At 50.0% G+C, this 22,688-nt stretch overlaps 3 protein-coding genes across 7 annotated transcripts in view; 2 read left to right on the top strand and 1 right to left on the bottom strand.

Moving 5' to 3' along the window:
• The window catches only part of MED16 (mediator complex subunit 16), a 31,803-nt gene extending 17,773 nt beyond the window's left edge, over window positions 1-14,030 (top strand). For 4 of the 5 annotated variants that reach the window (XM_074978278.1, XM_074978277.1, XM_074978276.1 and 1 more), the window contains exons 14-15: window positions 891-974; window positions 2,227-2,881. In XM_074978278.1, coding sequence (XP_074834379.1) covers window positions 891-974; window positions 2,227-2,353 — 211 coding nt within the window. In that variant the 3' untranslated portion in view covers window positions 2,354-2,881. Of the gene's footprint in view, window positions 1-890; window positions 975-2,226; window positions 2,882-13,282 lie in introns of those variants that run through there. The other variant, XM_074978279.1, reaches the window with a different exon arrangement.
• The window catches only part of PLPPR3 (phospholipid phosphatase related 3), a 46,958-nt gene continuing 27,285 nt past the window's right edge, over window positions 3,016-22,688 (top strand). The window contains exons 1-2 of the mRNA XM_074978281.1: window positions 3,016-3,242; window positions 14,058-14,330. The gene's annotated coding sequence lies outside the window, so the exon portion shown is untranslated. The remainder of the gene's footprint in view (window positions 3,243-14,057; window positions 14,331-22,688) is intronic.
• LOC142002291 (mast cell protease 1A-like) lies at window positions 4,701-22,051 on the bottom strand. Its single transcript, XM_074978284.1, has 5 exons — window positions 18,587-22,051; window positions 17,671-17,827; window positions 16,147-16,282; window positions 14,335-14,586; window positions 4,701-13,402 (listed from the first exon to the last, which is right to left on the bottom strand). The coding sequence occupies exons 1-5, from the start codon at window positions 18,642-18,644 to the stop codon at window positions 13,244-13,246; spliced, it is 762 nt and encodes a 253-aa protein (XP_074834385.1). The 5' UTR covers window positions 18,645-22,051; the 3' UTR covers window positions 4,701-13,243.

Here is a 22,688-nt window from a genome sequence, read left to right as displayed (position 1 = left end):
GTGGTCTGTTGGTTAGTGTAGGGGGCTGAGTTATGATTCTCTCACGTGGCTCCATCACTCAGGGGCAAGAGATGTGGTATTGTAAACCACTAGTCACAAGTTCAAATCTCTCTTGGTGCTGCTGTGAGTGCAGGGAGCTGGACTTTTTGATGACCTCTTAAGGTCCCTTTCAATTCCGGTATTCTATAATTCTGTCCTGATGAATGGCTCTGACAGTAGCTGAGTTGCTTGCTCTCTCTCTGCGCCTCAGTTTTTTTCCTCTTTAGAATGGGTATAATGCTTTAGTAACACATAGGCTCTAAGGAATCTGAAATGGGAATCCAAAGAATAAAATGTGATGGGAAGAAAACATAAAATACTGCCTTACATTGTACCTTTCAGGACTGTACTTTGCAAACCTCATGGTTAGGGATCCAAGGCCTCCCTCACTGAATTGCAGCCACTTCTCAGGTGGAGCACAGTAGCCATTCTTTTTCAATTAGGCGTTAGCAAGGGAGTTGAAAGAAAAAAAATGCACCAGTTGGTTGAAACTATGGGGGAATATTAGGGAGACAGAATGTAATTTCTGAATCTGAGGTTTGGCCAGGAGATGAGGAATAAATGGTTCCTATTGTTACAATCAAAATTCACTTGCAGTTAGAAGCCAGATTGTGGAACAGTTAATTTTCTTGGGAGAAGTGGTGCTTTGAGCCTTTGAGCGTAGCCCATCACATGTGGAGAAGGGTTATAACAGTGCCCGCTTGGGAGATTCCTCTGGCAGGTGTGCAGCGAGTCAGCTGTCCATAGTTTCATTTGGACAGTCTGGATCTGTAACAAGCCTGCCACTATCAAAATAGCTTTTTTGCAGTGTTTTGTCATTGTGGTTTTCTCACGTTTTTCTTCCTGTGCAGGTCACCTGGGCAGCCCAAAATCGATCACTTGAGACGGCTTCACTTAGGAGCGTATCCAACAGAGGAGTGCAAGTCATGTACCCGGTGAGTTCGGCATGTGTCACCCCTTTAATTCACAGCTGTTTTTATTCCGGGCTGGCCTGCTTAAAAGGTGTGTCATAGAATCCTAGAGCACTAGAACTGGAAGGGACCTTGAGAGGTCATTGAGTCCAGTCCCCTGCCCTCATGGCTGCCTGTATACTAGTAGATCTCTCTTGCCAGCAGTCCCTTGGTGGTTTTTCCCACATATCTCCTGTGTACACGAGAAAAGGTTGCCTGTAGTATGTGGCTCTTTCTCAGTTGATCTTCACGCGCCCTGCTGTTGGAAGGAAGCTTAGATGATTGTGGTGATGCTGTTACTTGATCCTTTCCCCTGGGCTAAGGTCCCACAGCGCTGATCTGAAAAATCAGAAAATGGCACCATTCTTATTCAGTACAGTGCTCCCTGAGTATTACAGGGCGCGCGTGCGTGAGAGAGAGAGAGAGAGACTGCTCTTTATTCCCTGCAAAGCCAGTGTAGCTGTGGAGGAGGGAGCTGGAGTCCTGCTTAGCACATTGTCACCAGACTTGTTAACAACATTCCAATTGCAAGGCCAAGTTTTGCCCTGTATTATGTCAGCAGATAACGTGGCTTTGGGTGCAGGGTCTGAGGGCAACCTTGTAGCACAGGAAGAGCTGAGGGCAGAATCAGGCCTGCAGACTACTAATGATGATCATTCTTGAATAGGAGAAATCTCCAGGCTGTGACTGCACGCTGGGAAGCTAGCGATATTATTCTGGGAACCTCCTTTAGAGAGGATGAAAGGGAATTAATGAATCCAGATCCCCACTATGACATCTTTAGAGTCACTTCTCGACATGGTTCTGCATTTAAAGTCCTTCTGAGCTGCTCCTTTCAGTTCTTTGCTCTCTCCTAATAACGAGGCTGGATTGTATGATGATGGGGCAGTGAATGAGTCTGATCAGATGAGTAAATTGCTCTGAAATGTTGGCTTTAATCGAAAGTCACCGTATCAGGTTGTTTTCACAAGGCCGGTGTGTTGGCTGCTTTGGAGAGAAATAGCAGCTGGGTCATTGTCTTGCAGACTGAAATCCCTTCTTCATTTGGGATCATTTCTTACACCTTGGCCGTTTTGCTTTGCTTCTCCCAAACATCACCGGGGAAAGACAAAAAGCTAATTCCCTCCTGTGATTTCTGTATCCCACCCTGATCCATAAAATCCCTCCATAGTGCCAGCTCGGCTTTCACGTGGTCTGTTCCCCGGGGTGACCGTCTCTGTGTTCGTGTGTCTCTTAGATGTGGCTGCGTAACCATGCTGAAATCGCCCAACAAAACCACAGCCGTGAAACAGTGGGAGCAGCGCTGGATCAAAAACTGCCTCTGTGGGGGGCTTTGGAGGAGAATGCCTCTCAGCTACTCGTGAAAGCTCCTCCTGCAGGGCGGGGGAAAGGGAACAACATGCACTAGGTCTGGGGGAGCAGCTTAGAGCAACCTTTCCATTTTAGAAACCTCTGGGAAGTCGGACCAGAGTCAGCTCTTTAGAACCTTACAGGAGTACGCGTTGCTCTTCCTTACTCGGCCGTCTTGGAGAAACCGCCCAGTGCTGCCCAAGATGAAGAGTAGAGCAGATAGGTGCTCCTCCTCCTTTGTTTTGTGGGTATTAATTTTCTTTCTTTTATACTGTAAACTGAAAGGAAAAGAGGATTTTTGAAGGAAGGCATCCGGGGACCCTTTCCAGGTGGTTTTCTCTCGCATTGTCTGAGAAGCAGCATGGTCTAGTGGTTAAATCATGTGTATGTGAGCTGGGACATCTTGGTTACGTTCTTACATCTACCACTGTCTGCCTGTGAATCATAGAATGGGGGGGGTGAACCTCAGTTTCCCCATCTTTAAAAGGTGAGGGATAATACCGCTCCCACCCCCCGACTTTATAAATCCCTTTGAGCCTGTGGTCAAGGCTTTTTATGTGTGTAAAGTCTCAGTATCCTAATGGGAGTATTTCTCCTGGTTTCGGAACAGGGAAAGTGACCAGAAGGCCATTGCTGAACTGGGACGATACCAGCACTTGGGCGGTCCTGGAACTAGCCACTGCCTTGTAAATAATGATTCTCTTCATTTTGCACAAAACATTTTGGTAAAATATTTCTTTAAATCTTCAGAAAGCTTTTTCCTGTTTTGTTACATGATTAGATTGTCACATAGAAGAACCTTCAAAGAGAGAAAATACCGGATACAACAGGGCTCTTTCATCTAGCAGAAGAAGGCCCAGTGGCTGCCTGTTAAAAGCCAGACAAATTTCGTTAAGAGAAAAAGTGTGTATACTTCAACTGTTTTCAGAGGGGTACCCGTGTGAGACTGTTTCAGCAAAAACAACAAGGAGTCCGGTGGCTTCTTAAAGACTAACACATTTATTAGGGTTTAAACTTTTATGAGATGCACATACCCTAATAAATGTGCCAGTCTTTAAGTACCACCCGACTTGTTGTTTTTAACAGTGAGGAGGGGACTGGCCACCAAAACGACCTCCCAAGGAAAATGAAAAGCAGTCAAGTAGCACTTTAAAGACTAGCAAAATAATGTATTAGGTGAGCTTTTGTGGGACAGACCCACTGTCCCACGAAAGCTCACCTAATACATTATTTTGCTAGTCTTTAAAGTGCCACTTGACTGCTTTTTGTTTTGATAGTATATAGACTAGCACGGCTCCCTCTCTGTTACTATTCACCAAGGAAAATGGTGGTGTGTCCATTTGTTCATCACTATCAATCAGTAATTTTTTCCCCTCTGTGGGTGGAATAAATTTTGCATGTGCTCCAAGGCCTGTGTGGTTGTGCATCACCAATAGAAACACCTGCTACCCATTGTGGGCGGCTGTGGGTGCTATGCTGACCAGCTGGGCAGCACCAAATCTCTCTTGGGTTGGCCACTCAAGCAGTCAGTTGCAGGGAACACTGCTGTGAATCAAGACTGGATGATTATTTTTCAGATGCTTTCGCCAAACGCAGGTTAATGGGTTCTATACAGGGCACTCCTGTATAAACCTGTGGATGAAAGTGGATGTAAGTGGATGAAATCCTCTGGCTTATATATATTATAATGGAGGTCAGATTAGATGAAATGATATATTCTGACCCTGATTGCTGTGAATTTTTGGAGTGTGTAATTTTTTATAGAACTTGTAAATTGTCACAGCACTATAGTTCCGCGTAGTTGCTGCTGAGAGCTAATTAAATTAATGTTTGTTTCATTCACATGGCATGGCTTGTGGTCACCTCCACTGGAAGTCCAGGGTATCAAGGGGCCAGCCCCCAGCAGTCAAGGAACAGGGACTGTGCAAACTGTTAGTAGAAAGACAGGCTGTGTCTTAAGGAACTTACAGGTTAGGTCAGGGGTTCTCAATTTATTTCTTTCTGAAGTGCCCCCAACATGTGAAAACTCCACAGCCCCCTTGTGCTACAACAACTGTTTTTCTGCATAGCAAAGTTCAGGTTGACATTAAGGGGTAGCAAGCAGAGCAGTTGTCCAGAGACCTGTGCTCCATGATGCTAAATCGATCACGTTTCTGCCTAAATTTTGGTTGCGGGACTCAGGGCCCTGGGTTTGGGCCTTCTGCGTGGTCCCAGAGAATGTTTCACTGGTCCTGCTTGGTGGATGCCCTGAAACCTGCATTTGGCCCCTCCCAGTACCCTGGACTTAATGCGTAGGTGGCCGCAAGTCATGCCACATGAATGAAACAAACAAACATTAATTTAATTAGCTGTCAGCAGCAACTATGTGCAGCTATGGTGCTGTGATGATTTATAAGTTCTATTGCTGTGGGACCAATTTAGACAACACCGTAAGACTCTAATGTTAGTGCTGCAGAAAGAAGAATCTAATGCACGCACTGTTCTCCTTGTGCGTAAACACAGAGATGAGCTGGAAAACCAGATTAGAGTTCCATTAGGTGATGGGAGTTAAATGACTTGAAAATGAGAGAGAAAATAACCAGGCAGAAGCTTGAAAATAACATTTATTAGACATAGGAAAGGATAAAAGCTTGAGTCACCGACAGTACTTTGTCTCCCATCCCAGTCTCCACAGAGGCATGTTATAGTTCAGTGGTTTTTAAACCATTGTGCTGTGAGAACTGACCGAGTGTGCCGTGAAATTTTGTCAATTTCCCCTCACTGTGATTCTTTGCAGAGTGGTAGGCTGCTGGGGTGGGGAAGAGGAAGCAACTGGGCTGGAGTGCCCCCCCGCCCCGCCTCGGACAGGTGCTGCTTGAGTTGTGCTGGGGCTCCCCTCGCCTGTTTAATCAGTTAATGTAGCAGTTAACCAATTAACCAATTACATGGGATTTTACCTTCCTAGGGGCTAGTTGCTTCAAAGAGTAGCCCAAGGTCCAGTGTGCTTCAGAAGCGGCCCTGGGGCCTATGTGTTTTGGGCTACAAAAAGGGGCATGTTGGGAGAACTTCCTGGTTCCTGCAGGACTTACCCTGTGCTTCCCTGCAGGGTCTCAGCCCTGCCTGAGCTGGGAGCACACAGGCTGCAAGCAGAGAGGAGGCTGCTGACCGGTAATCCTGTTCGATGTTCTGTACAGAATACAGCCTCTTCCAGGTGGTTTGTCTGAGTGTGGCTAGTGTGAGGTGTGCACACAGTGACACAACACAGGGCACACAAAGGAGCCTAGTCTCCTGCAGTTGTGTAAAAACTCACAAGGCTTCCCCTGTGTTATTGGGCTGGCGAACAGGAGGAGCTACACGAGGAAGGGGCAAGAAGGCTGGTGATACAGTTATGGATGCCTTTCAATGGAGGCAAAGTTGTTGAGTGTGTAGGATGTTGACCAGAGAATCAGGTGACATGGTAGCTACCCTGGCTTGTGCCCTTACATTGAACAGCTTTTTGTGTGGCTGTTCCCCAGGCCCCCCTCCCCACAGCTCTCCTCTGTTACCATTGAAAGCTCTTCATGACAGGGACTATCTGTGTCACAGGCAGCAAGATATGGCCCATGGGCTGGGTGCGGCCCATCAAGCCTTTGAATTCAGCCTGCAGGTACCCCCTTAGCCAGGAGACAGTTTTGCACCCTACTGCAGCCCAACTCTCTGCCCCAGGTCACCACTCAGATCTTCTATAACCCCTGTTCCCTCCTACACCTCTCCTCCAGCCACAATTTTCTGCACCAGGCCCCCTCCTGGATCCTTCACCTGAACTCCTGCCCCACATCACAACCCCATCCTCCACCCAAACTCCCTCTCAGACTCCACACCCCCCTTGCACCTCAATCCCCTACCCCGAGCTCTGGTCTGCACCCAACCTGCATTCCAGACCTCACACCCCCTTCATAGAAAAGTGGAGCCCTTGACCACCTACCAAAATTTTGGAGTGGCCCTCATCAAAATTATTGCCCAACTCTGGTCTATATGCATTTATAGTGCCTAGCTCAATAAGATCTACATGTGCTCCTGTGATAGCAGTGATAAATGATCGCCTCTCGCCCTTTGTGTTCAAAGCATTTGCCCTTGGGTGAAAGATAATTGTGCTCAGTTTAAAAGGGAGGGGGGAAATTAGCTGTGGTTTCCTATCGCCGAGTGAATCAAAAGTTGCTTTCTATCCAGGAATCGGCGCTCTCCAAAGTGGTGGTCAATAGACTCGAGGCAGGGGTGCTGTGATACCGAGATTAGCTCTCGCTTCCTTCCCGCCTGCAGTTCAGCTGCAAGACATTGATACAGGTTGTTTCCCTTATCAGCCATTTGCAGATTCTGCTGAGGAAAACAACAACCTGAAAACAAATGGTTCAGCTCTTGATCTTATCGCAGTGCTGCCTTGCAAGGCGCTTAGGTGCAAAATGTTTCATTCTTGGCTGCACCATCACCTGCCCCACGTACCCATGTTGGAGGAGAAACAATAAGGGAAAGTCTCAGTTTGATTTTCTGGGAGAGGGGCATGGGGAGTCACCATTCAGTTTGGGCTTGTGGTTAAGGGTCTGCCCTCGGTCCCTGCGTTCCATTTCTGGCTCCACCGCTGATTTACATAGACTATGGCCATGTCACTTACACACTGTGCTTTGATTCTCTGCCTGTGATGTGAGGCTAGCAGCACCTCTTTTGTCCATTGCGATTGCAAGCTCTCTGGCACAGGGAAAGTCTCTTCTTGTGTGTTGGTGCAACACCTTAGACAATGGTGTGCTAATTGGGTTGAGACCTCTGGGTGGGTGTTCCTGTCATACGCTGTCATGAGTGAATATCCGCAAAGGGTTAAACCCAGAGAGAGTGGGTTCTCTGTTGGCAAGGAGCCAGAGGAACCAATGGGAAGAGAGCGGGATCTTTTGAATTGATGCTGTTATCTGCTGAGGAGACTTGCTTTTGCGTGGCCAGAGGAGAGAGCAAGAGGTGGTTTTAAGCCTGAGCAGGGCTTAAGAAATTCAGTATATATCCAGGCCACAAGGAAATCTGGGCATACGGATAAGTAAGTAGAAAGGAAATGTTTAGTCAGACACAATCAGGTTGTTGTTTATTTTGGGGTTTGGTGCTGCGGGATTTAGGCTGGTTGATGTATTCCCCCCCTACACTGTAACTTTTACATCGAGTCCCAGGGAAATAATTCTCTATGCTTTTATCTACTTTTTTTATAAGTTGCTCTGTAACACCTAGCAACCAAGTATGCCTTATCACTTTATTTGTATACTTCATCTTTTCTTTTTTTAAGGCAATGATTTGATTCCTATGTCCTAGAGAAGCATCTGTGTATATCCATGCAGCTATCAGGCTGCAGCTTAATTTCTTCCTCTTTGTTTTCAAGCCATCTCCTGAGGGAGGGTTAAAAGCTTGGGGTTATCACTGAGGGAGACATCCCAAGTGTGTCTTCCTGGGCTCTAAGGAGGGGTTTTCTCACTTGGGGATTGGCAGCTACCTCCCAGGGTCAGAGAATCTGTGACCCTGGGAAGCTTTTAAGCAGAAGCTTTTAGAGCAGCAGTTCCCAAACTTTTTGGCATCATGACCCCCTTTTGATTTTTGAGAAACCTTCACGTCCCCCCGCCTCTTCTTTACCATCATCCAACCCGCCTTTTAATAAAAAATTCAATTTGTAATTTAAAATAAACACAAGAACTTGATATAAAATGTTATTTAAAACTAAAAATAAGCACAAAGAGTTTTTCTTGGCCCCTTGAAGGTGCCTGGTGCAGCCCTGGTTGGCCAGCTGCCCGAGCCCCATGCCAGCCGCCAGAACTGACCGCGACAGTCACCTGCCTGCCTGAGACCTGTGCTGCCAGAGCCATCTGCCCAAGCCCCAGTTTGCTAGGGCCAGCCACTCACCCACTCGCCTGGCGGCTCCCTGAGCCCTGTGCTGCTGGGACCAGCTGCCCGCCTACCGGCCATGGGCCAGCTGCCTGAGCTGGCCACCCAAGCCCCATGCTGCCAGGACCAGCTGCCTGCCTGCCATTCTGAGCCACACAAGCCCCATGTTGCTGGGGCTAGTCAGCTGCCTGCCAGCTCAGGCTGCCTGAGTCCCACACTGCTGAGGCCAGCTGCCCACATGCCAGCCCGAGCCACCTGAACCCTGCAGTGCCAGGGCCAGGTGCCAGCCCGACCCCTGCAATGCTGGGGCCAGCTGCCCAAGCATTGTGAGTCCCACAAGCCACCTCCCTGAGCCCCTCTCATCCCACAATACCAGGTACAACCAACTCCCTGTTCTTACCCCATCCCCCCCCACCCAAGCCAGGCACCCCCAGCCCTCATCTAACCCCATTCTCTTCCTCCCCCACACAATGCACGCTCAGTCATCTTTGCAGGAGGCAGCTAGCTCCACGAGAGCCTTTGCCGGCTGCTTTTTTATAGCAGCTGCACCAGGTCACCCACATAAAATGGCGGGCACTGAGAGCTGGAAGCAAAGGCTGGCTCTTTCTTCAGGTGGGGGGGATGATGGGGGGGCTGGGTCACCTTGTGTCCCCCCCCAGAATTTCCTCGTGTCCCCCGGTTTGGGACACCATGCAATAGAGGCAAGGTATTTTTAAGGTCTCTTGTGATGCTGCCCCCCTCCCCGCCAACTTCTGCACTAGGAGCGTGAGAAGGGGGGGATCAGCCCTGACATACACATTAATAAGAATTCCCTGCACATGCTTCTACCTGAAGGTGACCTTTCTGGGTAATATACTTCACTCACTTCTGATTAGTCACCAGAAAGAGCTAATACACTGCCTTTCATCCCAGTTCTTGCCCTATTCCTAGTCTGATCTGAGGACAGCGGGAATGTGATGACTTAGTCCATGCCTATTGGAAGAGAGAGGGATCTTGGTCTTAAAAGTGAACCATGCATGGGGAATAAACCTGACTGTTTTGGAAGCGTCTAGAGGCACAGGGCATGGAGGATTTAAATTGCTGAATGTCTCTGAATTATGTGCCTTCCAGGCAGCAGGCAATCCCTGCTGGGTGCAGCAGGCTGGCCCCGCACTTCTGTGCCAAGCTGCATCTTTGCATCAGATAAACAAGTGGTTGATGTTCAATCTAATTACCTAGACAAAGAGAAGCCCTGGCAGTGTTTCCGAAGAAGATCTTCCACTGATTGCGGTGGTTTCTTGTAAAATAGCTGCTGACAGCAAAAGAAGCCCTCTCATCCTACAAACTTTTGAGCTGACATTAACTTTTCTTGCATGAGGATGGTGCAGGCCTTTAATGAGATTCACAAATGCATGTGGGCTGCAGAACCCCCAGCTGCTGCCCAGAAGGGTCTTGTCCATGTGTGCTAGCAGATAGGACACGATATGATGGATTCTACAATGTCCCTTTGTTGCTCTGAGCCCCATCAACCTGCACGAAGAAGGCTGAGCGACCACCACCCAGTGCTCTGAGCTCTGTGAGCTTGGTGAGGAGAGTCGATGCTCCTGTTTTCCACAGGGGTAAAGGCCTGAGTTGAATTAACCCTAGATATCGAGCTGAACCCACCTCTCCTCCTAAATCCCTGGGACCTTTAAGTGGAATCAGGGCTTAGTTCTGGAATCAGGGCTTAGTTCTGCCCTTCCATCCGCAGAGCGCCCTCTACAGCCCGCGGGCAGTGCTAGTGCAGAAACAAGACCACCGACCTTTGCCACGCATTCCTGGAGGACTTGCAAACACAGGTGTGACCAGTGTTCCTTGTAAGCTGAGCGCTAGGGCGGCCGCCCGGGAGATATTCAAATGCCGCTTAGCTGATTAGCAGAGCACCCACAGCTGGCGGCGTGTATTTCTACTGGTGGTGCACAGCCGCACCTGCCTCAGTGCATGTAACAAAATTTATTCTGCACACGAATGGGAAAAAATAGAGGGCCTATTGGATCTGACTCATCTCTATTAGCTCTGAGGTGGGCCTGATGGGGAGCAGGGAAAGGAAGGGGCAGCAGTAGCGGGGCCCTAAGCACCTGTAAGTGGGGTGAAATGGGAGGGGGAGACCCCAGTGAACCTCTGTAACCCTCTTATTATCATCCATGATTTTAGTTTCCGGGAGGACCACCTGTCATGGGTGTGGCCATGTTTCCTGTGGGTCCATAAAGTTTGTTTGCAGCCACCAGGCCTGGCTCAGTGTTCTGGGCTGTTCTTTAGCTGTAATTTACCCCTCAATGTCTTCTCAGAGCCCAGTGAGCAGTGGAAGGACTGGTAATGCTGCTAGACCATGTTGACCTCCTGTGGTCCGGCAAATTCTCTCATCCAGCACCACTCAGGTACTGAGGGTGCCGGATGAGAGAGGTTCAACCTGTACTAGCACCTGCTCGGAGGAGACTGCAGTGTAAGACAAGGTATCTTCAGATCTGTGTGTTGCCCAGAGTTTCCCTTCGTCATGTAGCTATTCCCACCCAAGTGTGACAGTGTTGGTGTTCTTGTACTCTTATCTACACGAACGGGAAGGCTGAGGCCCTCACCAGCCTCACCGCCTGCCCCTGAGAGGTGCTTTCGACTCGGCTGCACTCCTGCTTGTGAACTGCCAGACACTTCCTTCCATAGAATTGTAGAATGCTAGGACTGGAAGGGACCTTGAGAGGTCATCAAGTCCAGCCCCCTGCCCTCATGGCATGACGAGGTACTGTCTAGACCATCCTTGATAGATACTTATCTAACCTGTTCTTAAAAATCTCCAGAGATGGAGATTCCACAACCTCCCCAGGCAATTTATTCCACTCTTTGACCACCCTGACAGTTAGGAACTTTTTCCCAATGTCCAATCTAAACCTTCCCCACTGCTGTCCAAGCCCACCGCTTCCTATTCTATCCTCAGAGGCCAAGAAGAACAAGTTTTCTCCCTCCTCCTTTTGACACCCTTGTAGATATCTGAAAACCACTATCATGTCCCCTCTTAATCTTTTTTCCAAACCAAACAAGCCCAGCTCCTTCAGCCTTTCCTCATAGGCCATGGTCCCCAGACCTTTGATCATTCTTATTGCTCTTTTCTGGACCTCCTCCACTTTCTTCGCATTCTTCCTGAAATGCGGTGCCCAGAACTGGACACAATACTCCAACTGAGGCCTAACCCGGGCAGCGTAGAGCGGAAGAATGACTTCTCGTGTCTTGTTCACAACACACCTGTTAATACATCCCAGAATCGTGTTGGCTTTTTTTACAACAGCATCACACTGTTGACTCATATTTAACTTGTGGTCCACTCTAACCCCCAGATCCCTTTCAGCCAGGCTCCTTCCCAGACAGTTGCTTCCCATTCTGTATGCGTGAAACTGATTGTTCCTTTCTATGTGGAGCACTTTGCTTGACTAGAGCCAGCAGTGCTGTAAAGTCTGTGCTGTGGGCATGCATATCGGTATACGGACGGATGCAGGATGGCTGATGGAGGATAACATACCTCTTTCATGAACAAGGAGGGAATTCCTAAACCAGTAGGGTCTAAAAAGAGGCTTTGTATCCTCTCTCTCTCCTCTTTATTTCAGTGCATGGGAGCTCATGGAAAAAAATAAAAAACTACTTCTTCTTGGTTCCTGTCTCAGCCTCACAAACTCACTACCATCAGAACATCGTGCCCCAGAACTTGCAAACATCAGCACAGGTTCATGTTTGCTGAGCTAAAGGAGAATCTCCATCATTTGCATATACTGTAGGGCCAATGACACAAAGCTTAGCGGGGTCTCTGATCCCAAAGAGTATGTGTAATATCCTAAGGTCCACCTCTGGTGGAAAGGCATGGAAGGCAGCGTTCCCTGTAAGCTGAGGACTTGGGCAGCTGCCCACAAGAGATTCAGGTGCCACCCAGCTAGTTAGCAGAGTGCCCACAGCTGGCAGCCTGTGTTTTTATGGGTGGTGCACATCCGCATGTGCCTCTGCACATAAGAAAATTTATTCTGCACATGGATGGAGAAGAAATTAGAAGGAACCCTGCTGGAAGGGAGGTGTTCCCAACCTGCAGATGGAATGGTTGGAAGTAAGTCCCTCTCTCTGGGAAAGGTGGGTAGGAATGCAGATTTCACACCAACATTAACCAGGTAGGAAGCAGATTTATTAGGCTCAGACAAAGCATTTTTCACACTGAAAAGCCGAGAAAAGGCCTCACAGGATCAAAACAGCAGCAGGACATTGTTATTTACTAGGTGCCTTTACAGTAAAGCCTGGGAGTTCTGAAAGTGAACCAGCGCTGCTTGGTGCAAGATGCAGAGGGGTGGTCCCTGCCCCAAAAAACTTACAGTCTAGATAAGCCTAAATAGCACATGTGGTGGGATTCAATTATGGACGGAGGAAATGAGATCCTGAGCTTGTGTAGGCCAAAGGAGGTAAGTATCAGGAGCCTTTGTTAGCCATTGCCGTATAAAACAGGCACCAGATCTGGGCGCGCTGAGAGACAAAATTGTTCTCCAGTGTTAACACTGGGGATGGAACACCTGATCACAAGCACTCAAGGCAGAGTGTCTCCTGTATGACCTAAAAGAGGAATCCTGTTCGCTATGGTAGGCTTTTATCCCCACTTAGTGCTGCCACTAACTCTCACTGATCACCATCACCCCTGGATTAAACAGAGAACAAATGGCTGACTTCCCTGGACTGGATTCTCTAGAGGTCAAAAAAACTCTCTTCCCCGTGTAATCCTTTCTCTGCCTTCAGGACAGGCCTGGGTCCCCAGCGCCATTATCCTCAGTGCTATCAGAGCCCACCTCACGCAGCTGGGGTGAGCTCCTGCTGTTGTGTTCACCAGTGAAGTGGTTAAACCAAGCACACATACTCAGCTTGTGATTTACTTGGGTGCAGGTGGGGTTCTTAGCAGGGTGAAGGAGCCATTCTGAGCAGGGCTGATGGGGTAGGATGCACGGAAGGGAGACGTTGCTGGCCAGGCAGCAGGGGCGGGGTGAGCAGCCAGCCTGGATCCTTTAACTGGCTGACTTGATGACTTTGTGGATCCATGGCAGGTATCTAGAGATCTGGGTATAAACCGTTGGGTCATCGCTGCTGGTGCCGCATTTCTTCCTGCCGAAGGAGACCACGCCTTCTGCCACGCCATCGCAAACCAGCGGGCTGCCCGAGTCGCCCTGTGGACATGATACAGGCCTCAAGTTGACAGCACAGGAACCACAGATGCCTGAGCTGACTCATATCTCAAGGCAACAACCCAGGCCCCATGGTCATAGTCTCTGAGCACCTCGCTGTCTCTCTAACACTGTGCTAAGTGATTTAACCAGGGACACACTGGAAGCCTGTGATGGAGCAGCCCCCACTTCCAAGTGAACACCCTTAACTAGGGTCCCCAGTACCTCTTTCTGGATCGCTTCTTGAGCTCAAGGGGCCTGCTGATCTCTTGCCCTGCATCTCACATAATCACTTCCACGCAAGGCAAAGAGCTGCCGAAACAGACTAGCTGAGTTTTAGGCTCACTGCAACCCAGGGTGTTTCACAGTTCAATCTGGATCTTGATGATGAATAAAAGAGTTACCACCAGCCTGTAAGATGAGCGCTTGGGTGGCAGCCCGGGGGAGATTCAGGTGCTGCTCAGCTAATTAGCAGAGCACCCACGGCTGGCAGCCTGCATTTGTCAGGGTGGTGCACATCTGCACATGCCTCTGTGTACATAAAAATTTATCCCACCCATGAGTGGAAAAAATTGGAGGGCTCAGCTCACTGATTAACACACTGGATCAGACCTGAGCTCTAAACTCTGCTCTCTCTCTCTCTCTCTCTCTCCACTAGCTTATCTGCTTAAGAAGAAGCTGTGAGACCCCCAGGAGTGGGCAGTTATGATGGGAATCTTGAGGCTATCCAGTGGGAGTGAGTTCCACAGGCAGATCACCTGCCATCTCCCTGTATCTCAGCCTGGCTTAGACCACTCAGGGAATGGACTCGTGATTGGACTACAATAAACGGGCAATCAGGATGCCCCACAGGGAAGAAATTCCCCAGGATTTCTGGGATAACTGAGCCCCTGGTAACCGCACCCCTCCTCGCTGAGCAAGAGACAAGAAGGTACCATGCAGGCATTGTGCTTTTTGTTCCCGGCGCACATCATGTTGTTGGTGATTTTCCCTTTGTAGATGTGTTTGCAAACCTTCCGAGGCACCACGTTGACTTTTGTCTCCTGCAGACTCATGCTCGGCTTCACGTTTGTTTTGGTGCGTCCCCAGCCTGCTGAGCTGCAGGCCGCTGTGCTGGGGATCTCCTTGTCACGCTGTGGGAGTTTCACCGGTTGCACTGTTTTGTCATAGGGAACCGGGGCATTTAGCTGCGGACGGGGGAGAATGAGTTGACGGCACACGCTTCCTTGTTCAGTTGCTTAGCCCTGGACCCTAAGACCTTTTTGGTTTGTGATTCAGCGCTTGAGGGAGAAGGACAGTGTTCCCTGTAAGCTGGACAGTTGGGCGGCTGCCCAGTTTCCCTCTGATTGCTTTCCATCCATGGGCAGAATAAATTTTGTTCTGTGCACCAGAGCATGGGGGATGTGCACCACCCATAGAAACACAGGCTGCCCTGTGGGTGCTCTGCTAGTCAGCTGGGCAGCTTCTGAATCTCTCCTGGGCAGCCGCCCAAGCCCTCAGCTTACAGGGAACCCTGGTGCCCACCTGGGAGAGATTCAGGTGCCAACCAGCTGATTAGCAAAGCACCCACAGCTGGCAGAATGTGTTTCTATGGGTGGTGCACATCCACACATGCCTCAGTGCACATCAAAAAATTTATTCTGTGCATGGATGAGAAAACTTGGAGGGAAGACTGGAGGAGAGCTCTGGGAACCCAACTGGCTTGTCTGATATATTGCCTATGATGGCACAGTGCTTTGGGTCTGGTGGAGAGACCAGAGGCAGATTTTGCTCTTTCACAGACTGGGATTTCAGCACCTGTTTGGCTAGAAATACACATTTCTCTCCGCTTCTGCTTTATCTAAACAATGACTGCTTTTGTTGGAGCCAGCATGCCCTCTAGAGGAAAAGTAACAGAGAGGTAGCCATGTTAGTCTGTACTCCAACAAAACAAAGCGGCAGAAATGTAGCACTTTAAAGACTAACAAAGTGATTTATTTGGTGATGAGCATTCTTCAGTTGACCCTGAAGAAGTGGGTCTGTCCCACGAAAGCTCATCACCGAATAAATCATTTTATCAGCCTTTAAAGTGCTACATTTCTGCTGCTTTGTTCTCTAGAGGAAAAGTTAGACAGCTGGAAAGCACAGCCAAGATTTTAAAACACAGGGAGCCCCAGACTATACCCTTAAGCACCTAAATAATTGTTTAGGATAGTTTATGATTGAACAAAGACTGGGATTGGCTGGCCAACTACAAAAGCAGTTTCTCCTCTCTTGGTGTTCACACCTCCACATCAGGTGCTGGAAGTGGGCTACACCCTCCCTGCCCTGCACCTTAATTTATTTATTAATGAATCTTCTTGTAAGTAGGACTTGTAGGGACATTAAAAGGATCACAGACACTCAGACCCTCCATAGAGGTCAAACGGTCAAATTTTGGTGTTCCGCCTCGGAAAGGTTGCTGGCCCCTGGTCATTCAATAATGAATATAAAATTATTTGTGCATCCGACAAAGTGGAGCTTTGCCTACGAAATCTTATGCTCCAATAAATGTTAGCTTATAAGGTGCTACAGGACTTCTCATTTTTGCGGCAATAGACTAACACGGCGACCCCTGTGATGCTATTACAGGCTTTTATTTTTTTCTTTCTTTCTTTCTCCCCTGATGCGGATTTGGAGCAATTCGTACACTTTCAGCTCTTTTGTTTCATTTGTGCTGATGACCTGGGGCACCCTGGCAGTGAGTGAGTAGTGGAAGAGAGACTTACTTGGATCAGCATGATGTCATTTTCCGAGGTAGTGGAGTTGTAGTGAGGGTGTGGGTAAAAATTTACGATGTCCCATAAGTGGTTGGATGCGTCACGCCGCAGCTCGACCCCCAGCACAAGCAGGACTCGCAAGTTTCTGCAAGAAACAACATTCCTGTGAGCAAAGAGCCATCAGCAGCCATCCAGAACCAGGTGCACTGTGCTTTACACAGTCTCTGAGGGGTCACCACGGTAGTCTGTAGCTTCACAATTAACAAGTAGTCTTGTGACATGTTAGAGACTCACAAACGTAGTAGGTCATGAGCTTTCGTGGATAAAGCCCACTTCCTCAGATAGAAAAGAGAATCCAGGGCACACCAGGGGAGGAGGATGTTACTTGTCACTAGTAGATCCAGTGTAACTTTGGCTTGAACAGACATCTCAACTATTTTTGTGTTACCAAGGTAATTTCTCCACCTTTGATATTCTCAGGAATGAGGCACAGCCAACTTAATTTGCTTCGTTAACTGGTCCTGCTAGTGACAAATAACTTCCTCCCCCTCCCTCTTTCTTGATTCTCTTCTCCCACTCCATTTCCATCTGCCGAAGTGCGTTTTACCCACAAGTGCTCGTGACTTAATAAACGTGTTAGTATCTCAGAGGCCAGAGGGTTGCTTGTTGGTTGTACTTAGGATGGGCAGTGTGGTTCACTGGTGAGCGCTGTGGCTCTCAAAAACAGGAGACCAGGGTTCTCTGCCCGACTGCTACTAGCCAAGCGGGTGGGTCTTTTTTCCTCCGTGTGCCTTAGATTCCCCATCTGAGAAGCCAGCTCGAGCAGTGTGTCTCAATGTTTTTAAAAAAAAGTGCCCCCAGACTTCTCTTGTGTACTTCTAGGGGTACAAGTACCACGCATTGAGAAGCCTGGTCCTAAGGTAATCTGAGGTCTTCAAACAAACACCATTCAACCTGTCAAAACAAGAAGCCGTCAAGTAGCACTTTAAAGACTAGCAAAATGGTTTATTAGGTGAGCTTTAGACCTGTTGTACCCTTTGCAAGAGTCAGGTTTGTTTTACACACTGCCCAGTTACACCTCCCTTAAAAACTACTTACAAAAACATGCAAAACTATCCCAGCAGACTCCCACCGAAAACTTTCTGACTTCCCGCCATCGTATGATCGAATCAATGAAATGGAATAGAAACGCTGTGCTTACATTGCAGCGTCAGGCATATGAAACAGTAGAAACAAGTCATTGTCTGAATGAACTTGTAGATTGTACCGACTTTACTAGTGTTTTTTGTGTAGCCGGTTGTAAAACTAGGCGAACTGAAGTGCCCCCGGAAGACCTCGGTGTACACTTACCCCTGGTTGAGAAGCGCTGAGCTAGATCACTAAGAATCCTGGATGTGTGACAAGTGGAGTCAGAGGGACACACCGGGGTTAGTTTTTCTTTTATGTGCAGCCAAGCAGCTCAAGGTGGAGTTATGCCTATGGTGCCCAAGGTCGTTTCCCGTGAGCTCTCAGCTGAAGGATCGAGGCACTCACCTGGGGGGCCTGCAATGGGCTGCGGTCATCACCCACTGTGACTGGATCAGGAACCCATCACACAGGAATTGCTTGGAATCGCTTTCCAGGAAAGCCATGTAGGGTCTGGAGTGATTCACCACTTGGTGTCCCCCAATGATCTGCGCATCCTGCTTGCCTGCCAGAGGGGAGAAAGCGGAGGTTTACCTCTGCCACCTGAGAAGGTCAAATTCAAGCCCAGCAAAGAGGTGCTGCCTGGGGCCAAATGTGACCTGTGCACAGTGAGTTGTCTGTTGAACATCACAAGGGCAGCTGCCGTTCTGGCCAGCCATGCGCACGTGCAGGGCCTGGCCACGGAGAGGCTGACTCTCACAAGGGGCTGGCAACCAAAGCTGCAGAGAAGGGCTAGGCTGAGCGGTGGAAACAGATGCGCACCCAACAGCAGGGGAGTCGGGTGCAGGGACACATGGAGAAGGGGGAAGTCTGTGCCTCAAGGGGTGCATGGAACCTATGCATCAGCTCCGCACCTGCCTGTGGCCCCTGTGAGCTCTAAGGCCAGAGGTCATGATGTGGACTACAGCCCTTCCCCATGTGCCCACTGCTCCCTGTAAGCTGAGCACTTGGGCAGTCACCCAGCGGAGAATCAGCTGCCACCCAACTGGTTAGCAGAGCACCCACAGCTGGTGGTGTGGTGCACAGCCGCACACTCCTCGGACACATAAAATTGATTCCACACAGGGATGGAAAAACACTAGAGGGAACCCTGGCTGTAGCCCATGTTAAAAGAGTGGCTGGATCCTGCTTTCTGCACAAGCACTAACCCTGCTTTGGCGCTGACCGTCGCTCAAATCTGTGTGACGTGAAGTGAGACGGAGGGTCGGGGGGAGAGGGAATTGCTTTGACCCAACAGCCGGAGAAACCAGAGCAATTCACTTACCTGCCTGGGTGGAACATGCCAGCAGCAGCCCCACCAGGGCAAAGTAGCAGCTCTCCATCGCCCCTGTCCTCAGAGTGTGACTAAGCCAACAACGCTCAGCTCTTGCACCTTTGAAGGGAGCAGCAAATTGCTTGAATCAGCACAAAGGTGCTTTCTCTGCAAAACAGAAACCACAGAGTCACAGAGAACAGAGCCGTGCTCGTGGGGAGGGATGCAAGAAAAGGCAGGATGAGGGCGGGCTTAACAGCAGAGTCCCTGCACCAGAAACCAGAGCCCCCACAGCACAGTCCCCAAAGTAATGAGTTTGTAAGGGCTCTGCTCACCTTTTTACGTGCAAGAAAAGCCAAGATAGATGCTGGGACCCGCTCATCTTTCTTCAGGTGTAGGAGAAAGGGGGATAGAGATGGAGACCAGCACTTTGGATGGACTGGGCAGGGTGCTGGAATCGGGTGGCCTCCCTTGAAATAATATGTGAGCCCTCAAGTGGTGCTCATGGGGTTCTAGGTTTTTGTACCCAGCTAGAGCAACAGTGTGTGTGTGTGTGTGTGAGAGAGAGAGCGCGAGTGAGCCTTGGCTTTGCGTATTGTATGTTACAGCAGCTTGAACCTCTCTAATCCGGCACCCTCAGGATCTGACTGATGCCAGATGAGAGGATTAGCCAGACTACAGGAGTTCATGTTGTCTAGCGCATCTCCAACACTTCCACTGCTGAGTGGGCTCTGAGAAGACATTGAGGGGTTAAATTACAGTTCAAGAACAGCCCAGAACACTGAGAGCCAGGCCTGGTGACTGGAAACAAACTTTATGGGACCGCAGGAAATTTGGCCACATCCTTGGTCAGTGGTTGTCCGGCTGGCTCAAATCATGCTGGGTTATGTATGTTGCCAGAGGAGAGCGTGCGGGATTAGAGGGGTTCACCTTGTAGTAACATGGGTCTTTGGGGACTGTGCCAGTGGTTTCTTTGTGCGATTCCTGTTGACTAAAGGACAAAGCACATGACAGACTGTGTCCAGGGCATCGTGCGACAGCCAATAGGTCGCCTGTTTTTCCCAGGACAGTCCCTGATTCACGTTGTCTCACAGGCGTCCTGACTTGTTTAAGAACATAGGCAAATTGTCACATATTTTGTGGAGCTCTTGGTCCCTGGCGCCTTGTGCCTGGCGGTGGCAGCCTCTCATGCCAGGGAGTTCCTTTGTGGGGCAGCTGCCCCACTCCCTGGCACCCCACGGTGGCAGCCCCCCGCTGACGGCAAACTCCACAGTGGGGCTGCCGCATTGTTCTCTGGTGCCCTTCGCTCCTGCTTCATTCCCTGGCCCACCCTGCTGGGAGGTCCTTGGAAGACCCCCCACCAGGGGGTTAAGGAGCACCGATCCCCCACTCCCCTTCAGCCCTGGTGCCTCCCCACTGAAGGCTGCAGAGCCCACATCCCTGGAGCAGCACCCGCCATCGCCAAGGAGCCCTGAGATGGGACAGCCCCCCCCAGCCCCAGAGGCTAGTGTCCTGTATTTGTCATAGGGCAATGGGGTCACCTTACTCACACCAGGACATGTGACATGCTCCATCTTGGGCATGCTTGCTCACAAGAGAGCTATGGAATTCTCTCCACGTGGGCAAGGGTACAACAAGGGCCCTGGGGTTCCTCCAGCTTGGTCTTCACACCGGCTCATCACTTCAGAAGCACCTTTACTATGAGCTCGGTCCTGGAAGGATTGATGACCCAGCCTACCAAAGGCCGTACGCCAGAGGCTTTTGACAAAGCAGTTTATTTCATCTCTGCACTGGAAACTTTGCAGAGGGGAATGTGATGTACGTTCTTTAACAATTTCTCTCTCTGCCGTTCCTCCCTTCCTTTCAATAAGCCTTTAGATTTTAGATTCTAAAGGACTGGCCCAGCGTGCTCGATTGAGTGAGATCTAAGACGGGGGTCAGCAACCTTTCTGAGGCAGAAGAACGAAATTTAACCTTTTGACCTCTATGTTCAGTCCAAGTGCTGGTGATACTAATAGCTACTTATAACAGAGCTGTACCATTTAGGTGGTGGGTGGCAGCATTAGCTGATCTGTTGCTGGTTGTTGGTTGGTTAGGTGGTGGTTGGCTGAGCATTAACTGGTCTGTTGTTGGTTGGTGGTTGGTTAGGTGGTGGTCGGCTGAGCATTAACTGGTCTGTTGTTGGTTGGTTAGGTGGTAGTCAGTTGAGTATTAGCTGGTCTGTTGTTGGTTGTTGGTTGGTTAGGTGGTGGTCGGCTGAGCATTAACTGGCCTGTTGTTGGTTGGTGGTTGGTTAGGTGGTGGTCGGCTGAGCATTAACTGGTCTGTTGTTGGTTGTTGGTTGGTTAGGTGGTGGTCAGTTGAGTATTAGCTGGTCTCCCAACTGCATGGAGAAGGAGGGGCAGGTTGAGCTCCCACCTCACGTGCTGTTGAAAATTGGCTCATGTGTTGCTCTTGGCACCTGTGCTGGGGGTTGCTGACTCTCTGATCTAAGGTATAATTCACCTGGGAATGTGGCTGGTCCTTTGGGATGGGAAGAACCTGTTCTGATTTGGTGAAACTGGTTTCATAACCTCCCACCTATGCAAGGAGGGAACAGGTAGTGGCACAGGACGGCTGGAGTGTGTAAGGGAATTGCTTGTGTGACTTCTCGCTGGCCAGCAAGGCAACAGAAGTGCTCTGTGTGACTGGTGTGGTGCCTTAGAGTGGGGGAGCGCTGGAGATAGTCCTGTCCTTAAGCAAGCTGCCCTGATTTAACCCTCTCAGCCGTGCTCCAGAAGTGCAGGACCAAGGTGCCCAGGAGGTCAAGCACCAGGGGGATATAGAGCTTTTCTGCTTCAGGTCCTGGCTGGGATGACTTAGTGGGGGTGATCCTGCTTGAAGCAGGGGACTGGACTTGATGACCTCCTGAGGTCCCTTCCAGCCCTGGGGTTCTATGATTTTATGATAAATGAACCTCTAACCAATGGCGATGAGAAAAGGGATTTCCGGTTTGGGCAGAGGACGGTAACACCTACCATTCAGCACTCACCCTTGGTGATTCCCACCTGTCCAGCCTTCCCTTCAGGCAAGGAGACAACCCCATGCAGGTACACGCTAAACTCACCCCTGGTTTAGCTGCCCTGGAGCTGAATGAGACCTCCTAAGGTGCAACCAGAAGATGTCCCTGCGTGTGTGGTGGGGAGGGAAGTGCCCCAGAGTGGATGCCCAGCGAGACAGGAATGTGACTTCCATGTATTGTCACGGGCTTCTTGGAAGGACCTACCCAGCGCTCATCAGGCTGGTGATGGGAGATGCTTTCACCTCTTGGGCTCCACCCAGCCTTGGCGGGTGGCTGGGACCTGCGCCCCACATGATGGGTTTGATAAGTCCCCACCCCAGTCCCAGTGGAACATGTGCTCACTCCAAACCACTCCTCCCCTCCCGTGCCCATTGGCTGCTCAGCGCTGTCTCACAGCACTGAGACTGAGCTCTCCTTCTCTTTCCTCCAGGACAGGGCTATGCAGCTCAGCCATTGGCTTCTTTAACCCTGCAGCCTGGGCAGGGGATAGAAGCCTTCAGTCCCCAGGGCTGTCCGACCAGCACTAACCACATCTGTGCCTCCTGTCATGGAGTGCCCCAGCCTGTTAAGGGGAGCTGTGCCCAGCCTTGCCGGTGCCCAGTGATCTGCCTCCCGATGGGCTGATGGGGTTGAGGCATGTGAGTGTGGCTGCAGGGAGGCCGGAGAGCTCTGGGAAAGGTCTCGACGCCAGCTGAGGACAACGCCCACAGCAGGGGCCAGGATCAGACAGCTCTGGAGCAACAACAGAGTTCCTGGTAAGCTGAGTACTTGACAGGTGCCCAGGAGAGCTTCAGGTGCTGCCCAGCTGATTAGCAGAGCACCCACAGCCGGCAGCGTGTGGGTGTCTATGGGTGGTGCACTTATACACATAACAAAATTTATTCTACCCATGGACGGAAAAAATTAGCAGGGGTCTTGAATGGCACCTGCCCCCGAAGGGTATTAAGAGGCCCAGAGGAGGGAGGGCTCCTGGAGGGAATAGTCTGGGCAGAGTGTTGTGTAAGGAAACTGACACATTGCTTGGGGGTCCAGGCAGGGCCTTCCAGTGAGGGT

Source organism: Carettochelys insculpta, chromosome 27 (assembly GCF_033958435.1).
Source record: "Carettochelys insculpta isolate YL-2023 chromosome 27, ASM3395843v1, whole genome shotgun sequence".
In the NCBI taxonomy this organism is placed as follows: Eukaryota; Metazoa; Chordata; order Testudines; family Carettochelyidae; genus Carettochelys; species Carettochelys insculpta.
Note: the sequence above shows the minus strand (reverse complement) of the source record. Positions and strands in the feature narration are given on the sequence as shown.

Coding starts and splice junctions, on each gene's coding strand:
- LOC142002291 (XM_074978284.1), bottom strand. CDS start 18,644: ATGGAGAGCTGCTACTTTGCCCTGGTGGGGCTGCTGCTGGCATGTTCC. Junction 17,828..18,586: donor GGCATGTTCCACCCAGGCAG/GTAAGTGAATTG, acceptor CCCCTCTGGCAG/GCAAGCAGGATGCGCAGATC. Junction 14,587..16,146: donor ATGACATCATGCTGATCCAA/GTAAGTCTCTCT, acceptor CCCCGTCCGCAG/CTAAATGCCCCGGTTCCCTA.